Raw genomic sequence first — 8,422 nt, 5'->3', positions numbered from 1 at the left:
CTGAGGAAAACCTCAACGAGCAACATGAAAATAATCCCACACAAACCTAAGCAGGAGACAGGGGTAAATATACACATAGAAATGAAATCAAATGAAAACCAGGTGTGAACAAACCAAAGACAAAACAAACAGAAAAATAAAAATGGATCAGTGATGGCTAGTAGACCTGCTACACCGACCACCGAGCACTGCCCGAACAAGGAGAGGAAGTCGTGACAGGTGGCTACTTTGAAGAATGTCAAATTTAAAATATGTTTTGATTTGTTTAACACTTTTTTTTGTTACTACATGATTCCATATGTGTTATATCATAGTTTTGATGTCTCACTATTATTCTGCAATGTAGAAAATAGTAAAAATAAAGAAAACCCCTGTAATGAGTAGGTGTGTCCAAACGTTTGACTGGTACTGTATATGATTATTGCTCTGTGTTGAACATCAGCTCCATCTATAGGCCATCTAAGTTACTTTTCAACAGAAAAGTGAAAATATGTCATTATGGTAGTATATTTAAAATGATTTGAGTGAGTCCACACTTCCACCGGGGTACACATCCAGCTGCCTTCTCCCACTATAAGTATGTAATGATAACACATTCGGGTGTTGTTTCCCCTACGTCATTCTGTTGACATAGTTTGCATAGACATTAAACAGAGACGTACATGATACAAGAGTTAACCTAAATTATCAGTAGGCCTACAAATACTGTAGTACAGTTAAAAGTATTTCAGTATATACATATATATTTTTTTTTAATAGCCAGACCCCTTTCATCTTTACATAAGTCTCATCTGATATATTAAGACCTTTACCCTGGTTTCCAGGGCAACCAGCTGCAGACCTGAACCAGGTTAACGTCACCTACAGTACATCTTCTCCAGGCAACATCAGAGCCTAAAACTCCCTCTGGTGGCTGGCTGGCTGGTTGGCTGGCAGAGAGCAGGTAGGCCTGGGTACAGAAAGACTCCCTCTGGCTCCAGCTCCATCCATGGTTCATTATAGGCCACACACAGACAGTCCTTTGGTGAGGCTATTTGTGGAGGAAATGTACATTTACAAGAGACCAGATTAAAGAGGAGGGAATGCTGATTTGTTGCCAAAATCAAAAGAACACAATTTAGAGTGAGATTTAAATTCAATAAGTTGCATGTTTACAGGAAATGTATGCTTTATTTGAATGATAGAATTGAATGATTGTGTGGCAATAAGTGTTCTTATTCTTATGTTCCTTGCTATTGCCAAATATCTTACAAAACACTTTTCTAATTTCAGCCATAGCCTTCCCCACCCTTCCTCCCATAGAATCATAGGAAGTGCACTCCAATGATAAGTAACAATTAGCAGCCATGACTCAGGGCATCTGCACAGGCAGCTTGCAGTTGCACTGGTAGGGAGTTGTGGAGTTCAAGGGCTGACTTTATAGGGCACTTGTTAATACATTTATTTTATTTAGAATTCTATCTAAATTCCATCTGCAGTCCCCAAGGAAAGAAATGGGGCATATTAAAAACTATAATATAAATTAATAGCATTTAAAATATAACCTACATTCCATATTCACTGCTTGTTTCATGTCTATTCATAATTTAGACCAGATAAATGATTTTGTGGTGTGATTTTTTTGTTGTTGAATACTTGGTCACAGTCATACCTTGTCACAGTCATCAGGTGCTGTGCCAGAGGATTGAAAGGTCCGTCAGGGCTCCCAAAAGGTGCTGTCCCAGAGGATTGAAAGTTCCACCAGGCCTCCCTATAACTGCTCTGCCCTAACAACCATGCATATTGACGCCACATGGACTGGAAAGGAGGATTGAAAGGTCCGTCAGGCCTCCCTAAAGATGCTGAAAGGTTTGAAAGGTCTGTCATTCTGCCCTTTTGGTTAATAAGCCTCAAAGCACTACTCACATTAGCTGTAAAGTTCAAGTCAGTGTATCCCTCTGGGGAAAACATTTTACCTTTATTTAACTAGGCAAGTCAGTTAAGAACAAATTCTTATTTTCAATGATGGCCTAGGAAGAGTGGGTTAACTGCCTGTCCAGGGGCAGAACTACAGTTTTGTACCTTGTCAGCTTGGGGGTTTGAACTTGCAACCTTCCGGTTACTAGTCCAACGCCCCTGCCGCCCTAGGCTACCCTGCCGCCCTAGGCTACCCTGCCGCCCTAGGCTACCCTGCCGCCCTAGGCTACCCTGCCGCCCTAGGCTACCCTGCCGCCCTAGGCTACCCTGCCGACATAAGCACAAGTAGACAGCTGAAATCCACCATTCACAGTGATCTGGATCAGTGGGTACTTTTTTACCATCATCCAAACCCCTACATCTTATGCATCCCACTTTACTCTTAATAATTCATCATAAAAGTTGTATTATGTGAACATGAAAGTCTCGGTACACTCAACTAACAACGCATCAGTTCTGCTACTGTGCAGTGACTTCTATCTTAATCATTTTCTATGCTGACATTTAGTAGTCTCTGTTATCAGTGTAAAGACAGCATCATGTTATTGGTTATATCATGGCTCATCTTCCATCGAAGGATGGAACATAGGCAGATGACTGGCCTGGTGCTTGATATCCTGGTCTTAATGTCTTCCTGTGAGAGTTAGCTTAGAGGCTGAGTCAAGCCGAACCAGAGCGGGATAGGAGCTTAGCAAATCAGATAAACACTATAAATACTCCTTCGGCATCATCAGCCACAAAGCTATTAGGAGGGTTGGGGACTAATGCTCAAAGATCCTTTTTCTGTTTTTATAGAGAATCACAAACCAATATATTTCTCAATGCATATTATTCTTGTGAAACTTCAAAAACCTTTGTTTGATTGCATTATTTGTGTCTGACTTTAAAGCTTCTGTTGTATAACTGCTCTGCCCTAACAACCATGCATATTGACTGGAAAGGACTTTGGACATTGCCTATTAACTTATCTTTCAGGGATATAATCCATTTAAATAGTAATGATTGTTCTTATTCTATTTTTTCAGTAGAGAAAACAGCCACTCTCACTCTCTGCAATCTTACCATCTGGGTGGTAATGGATTTTGTTGGCACTGAGTAAAGCACAATATGGTATTTACTGTACTTCATATAGGACATAATAGCCCCGAATAGGCTTGAAAGGAGACAAACAATACACGTAGATTGTAATAACAGATGATCATGCTCTCGGTGGAGAAGAGGTAATAAACCTTCAGCATTTAGAGGGACTCTCCCCTCCCTCTGTCTCTGTCTGTATCTCTCCCTCTTTGCTCTTGCTTTCTCTCTCTCTCTCTCTCTCTCTCTCTCTCACACACACACACACACACACACACACACACACACACACACACACACACACACACACACACACACACACACACACACACACACACACACACACATGATACAGCCTTTAGCAATGATTCATTAACTTTATTATTAATGATGTTTATATTAATATAATTTAATATGGAAATGTAACATGGTATGCACAAAATCAATACAATAATACTAAACTTGTTACAAAATGACCAATTGACATTTGTATCACTGGTCTCTGTGTCTAATCAGACCCATGTAAATGTACCTCATGTCCTAGTCTTTGAGTATTTGAGCGCAATCATGACATTTAAGACTTGATGCTTTGGGTGTAATAAAATACTCACGTGGTTGGCTACCTTTATTTTCTCTCTCTCTCTGATTTAGTTAATGATGAAGGCTCTATTGATCCCTCTGGGACAAAGTGTGCTTTATAAAGGTCAACTCCACTACCAGCCCATGCTTCATCAGTCAGAGTAATACATTACCCAAGCGTTTTGTGAATACTTCACACATGTACGCTTCGCAAAGCAAAGTAATCAAGAGTCGATTTTGAAGAGGCCAGCTGTTTCTACAGTGCACCCCTCTCTCTCCAAAAAACCAAAAGAACAATAGTCTCTTTCACCAACTGAAGCCGTACAATTGACCATCTCTCACTGATTACAAACCAGTGTTCAGCACCATGGACAGGTCCAGCTCGCTGCACACAGTGGGGTATGACTTTTGATCAAGGCCACCAGTTTATTTCACCCATTTAGATTAAAATAAATGTTTATTTGAAATGATCTACATCGGGCTGACATAAGAAGTTGGATCGGTTAAAGATGGATGAGAGCAATGGCTAGAGGATCAAAAAGGCTACAGACAAAAAAGTCCAAGTGTGTCCTTCTTGGCCATTCGTTGTAAAAACTGTCTAAACTACCGGCCATCATTAGAGCTGAGGTTTAACCCAGTGTGTACCATGAAAAAACAGTTTGGCTAGCCATGGCCAGGTCAGGAAATTCTCCTAGTCTGGTCCTATCCATAAACGGTAATTTGACCGCAATATGCTTTAGTTCCAATGTGTGATAGAGTATCATCATTAAAGACTCGGATGAACACCAGTAAATAATGGCCATTCAGACTATAAGCTATGCCTGCACACCGGAACGCATACTGTAATGAGAACACATACCCCAAAGCCTATGGAATGTGCGTGCAGTGCCAGTGTAAAATATACGACAGGTACAATTACCTACACCGTAATACTATATAGGCATAGGACACTGATGAGTTATATCAATCAACTATGTAGGCCAGGCCCCATAACTGTTATGTGAATGGGGTGAATGTGCGCGCTTTGTTCAAATAGGGGAAAATTATGCAAAAAAAAAAACGGTGTCTGTTTAATCACCTGAAGGGCCTAGCACTTTTCTTCAAGTAGCCTAAGATAATAACAGAGGGACAACAAGCAGCAAAACAGGTGTAGGATCGTTCTTCATATAATTAGCAAGGCTGTGTTGGTCAAGGCTTGCATGACATAACTTGCGCGAACACCTGCTGTCTCTCTTCCTTAACACACACCCTCCCACCTCTCAGTGCCCACTCGAGTTCTCTCGGAGTGAGGATGAAGGCGCAGAACATTCGGACCCTTTCTCTCATCCTGTGTATGCTATCCTACCTGCTTGTGGGAGCCGCGGTGTTCGACGCCCTCGAATCAGAGACCGAGAACTCGAGGAAGAAGATCCTGGAACAGAAACGCAATGAGCTGAAGAAGAAGTACAGGTTTACCGATGACGACTACCGGGAGATCGAGAGAGTGGTTCTTCAGTCGGAGCCCCATCGCGCGGGGAGACAGTGGAAATTCGCGGGATCCTTTTACTTTGCTATCACCGTCCTCACAACGATAGGTGACTAATTTTGCTATGCCCTTTAGAAATATGTCCCAAGCAAGTCTTGGACTCTTTGTTTATGTGGTTTCTTTGCTCTGCAAGTGAAATCATCCATACAACAAATCTGTTTGAACATGTCCTCTACTCTTATGGCGCTTACCATGGTGCTGAAGCTGAATTCTTGTTGAAATTATTAGTGAAACCGGCAGTAATGATAATGCAGTTATGGGAATTGTGTTAAGGAGACTACTGTTCTTTGGGTTATTTAAAAAAATGTACTGTGTGTGTGTTAATGTACACATATGATGTGTCTATAACTTTGATATGATTCTGTTCTGCAGGTTATGGTCACGCTGCTCCAAGCACTGATGCTGGAAAGGTATTCTGCATGTTCTATGCAGTTCTGGGTATCCCTCTGACACTGGTCATGTTCCAGAGCATGGGGGAAAGGATCAACACGTTCGTCCGCTACCTCCTCTGCAGGCTCAAGCGATGCATGGGCTTACGGAAGACTGATGTGTCCATGGGGAACATGGTGCTGGTGGGCCTCCTGTCCTGCATGAGCACCCTCTGTGTCGGGGCAGCAGCCTTCTCCCACTTTGAGGGCTGGACTTTCTTCAATGCCTACTACTACTGTTTCATCACGCTCACCACCATCGGCTTTGGGGACTTTGTGGCCCTGCAGAAGAAGGAGGCCCTCCAGAGGAGGACTCCCTATGTGGCCTTTAGCTTCATGTACATCCTGGTGGGGCTGGCAGTGATCGGGGCTTTCCTGAACCTGGTGGTGCTACGCTTCCTCACCTACAGCACAGAGGAGGCAACCAGGAGCCTGGAGGTGGAGTGGGAGGAGCAAAAGCCAGCAGCGCTTAAGACGACAGGGGGTGGGGAGGTGGAGGCAGATGTGGAAGCATCAGTGTGGGACAGAGCTGATGGGATAGAACGGTTTGGAGCTGAGGATGGGAACAGTAGCCGCTGTAACCTCTCCCTGCCCATGGAGGGAGGCACCAGTCGTACCAATCTCATCTCCTCTCCATCTGAGGAGCGTAGAGAGACCCCTGGGGTCAGGGACTCTGCTAAGCATCCTGAGTCCCGCATCAGCGCCCTCTGCTCCTGTATGTGCTTCAGGTTGGTTGCCTGTGACAGCCCCTCTCCGGCCCACTGTGAGCACTCAGGCTGCCACAGCAACCCTGTCTTCTACAACTCCATCTCCTACAGGGTGGATGGAGCCTCCTGCAGCTCCAGGGGCACCTCAACCCAGTCCTTCCCCAGCAGCGATGCCCTTTTTCTGGGGATGAGCAGCCTTCACACACGGAGGAAGTCAATATAGCTGCTTGGATTGTTGGGACTCACTCTGAACTAAAGTGGTCTTTGTTCTTATCTACACTACAGCCAGAGATGTTACTCTGATTCTCTGCAGGTGGAACAAATTGTGTATGCTTTCCCAAGAAGGTCACCTTTACATATTTTAGGTTGTGCTTCTGCACTATATATACAAAGTATGTGGACATCCCTTCAAATAAGTGGATTCAACTATTTCAGCAATACCTGTTGCTGACAGGTGTATAAAAACGAGCACACACCCATGCATTCTCCATAGACAAACACTGGCAGTAGAATGGTCTTACTGAAGAGCTCAGTGCCTTGAACATGGCACCGTAATAGGATGCCACCTTTCCAACAAGTCAGTTTGTCAAATTTCTGCCTTGCTAGAGCTGCCCTGGTCAACTGTAAGTGCTGTTATAGTGAAGTGGAAACATCTAGTAGCAACAACGGTTCAGCCGTGGAGTGGTAAGCCACACAGGCTCACAAAAAGGGACTGCAGTGTTGAAACGCATGCAGTGGTTCCTCCTTTAAAAGTTTGTACCGCGGGACTTAGAGGTACCCTGCGTCACGGCTTCACTGCTCCAGACCACCGCAAGGGGGAGTTAGAGCACTCATTACATTGTAGAATAATAGTGAAGACACCACAACTATGAAATAACACATGTGGAATCAGTTAAGAACAAATTCTTATTTACAAGGACAGCCTACCCCTTCCTCCCTGTTGGGGAATTGAACCCCGGTCTCCCGCGTGCTCTTCCCACACCACACAGGGTTTCTTTAGCAAAATAGCCCAGTACTGTACTGCCGACGTCACGTTGTACAGTTTCGTTTTTCGTTTTTCTCCGAATATAAACACCATAATATTAATCAGATTAATTAAGACAAATTTCTTAAAATCAATCCCATATACTATGCTTTTACAAAAAAGGTTTTAAATTCTCTGGTAATGCCAATATGGAAGACTATCAAATGCTTCTCAAAGATGCCTTCTGGTGGTCAAACTAGCACTAACTTGCATTAACACAACAAATGGCTTACAATTTGATAACGTGCCACAGAATGCTGCAGCAGCCTGCAAGGAGTGCTGCAGTGTGACGCAACTTTTAACGGAGGAACCACTGTAGAGGGTAAAAATCGCCTGTCCTTGATTGCAGCACAATAACTGTTTGTTGGAAGCTTCATGAAATGGGTTTCCATGTCCGAGCAGCTGCACACATGCCTAAGATCACCATGCGCAACGCCAAGCATCGGCTGGAGTGGTGTAAAGCTTTCCGCTATTGGACTCAGGAGCAGTGGAAACACATTCTCTGGAGTGATTAATCGCGCTTCACCATCTGGCAGTCCGATGGAAGAATCTGGGTTTGGAGGATGCTAGGAGAACGCAACCCAATGCATAATAACAACTGTAAAGTTTGGTGGAATAATTGTCTGGGGCTGTTTTTTATGGTTTGGGCTAGGCCCCTTAGTTCCAGTGAAGTGAAATCTTAATGCTTCAGCATACAATGATATTCTAGACAATTCTGTGCTTCCAATTTTGTAACAACAGTTTGTGGAAGGCCCTTTCCTATTTCAGTATGACAATGCCCCCATGCACAAAGCAAGGTCCATACAGAAATGGTTTGTCGAGATCGGTGTGGAAGAACTTGACTGGCTTGCACAGAGCCCTGACCTTTGGGATGAATTGGAACACCGACTGTGAGCCAGGCCTAATTGCCCAACATCAGTGCCCGACCTCACTAATTATCTTGTGGCTGAATGGAAGCAAGTCCCCGCAGCAATGTTTCAACATCTAGTGGAAAGCCTTCCTAGAAGATTGAAGGCTGTTATAGCAGCAACGGGGAGACCAACTCCATATTAATGCCCATGATTTTGGAATGAGATGTTTGACGAACAGGTGTCCACATTCTTTTGACCATGTAGTTTGTTAATTTTTT

General features: G+C 43.7%; 1 protein-coding gene across 1 annotated transcript; it reads left to right on the top strand.

The window, feature by feature from the left end:
• Positions 1-4,900: 4,900 nt before the first annotated feature.
• Positions 4,901-6,829, top strand: LOC110495191 (potassium channel subfamily K member 15-like). Its single transcript, XM_021570509.3, has 2 exons — positions 4,901-5,183; positions 5,507-6,829. Exons 1-2 carry the CDS (start codon positions 4,901-4,903, stop codon positions 6,490-6,492), a joined length of 1,269 nt encoding a protein of 422 aa, XP_021426184.3. The 3' UTR covers positions 6,493-6,829.
• The last annotated feature ends 1,593 nt before the right edge of the window (positions 6,830-8,422 follow it).

Source organism: Oncorhynchus mykiss, chromosome 17 (assembly GCF_057628025.1).
Source record: "Oncorhynchus mykiss isolate SJ-2025 chromosome 17, ASM5762802v1, whole genome shotgun sequence".
NCBI classification, from domain to species: Eukaryota; Metazoa; Chordata; class Actinopteri; order Salmoniformes; family Salmonidae; genus Oncorhynchus; species Oncorhynchus mykiss.
The sequence above is the reverse complement of the archived record's forward strand: the minus strand, read 5'-3'. Positions and strand labels throughout refer to the sequence as shown.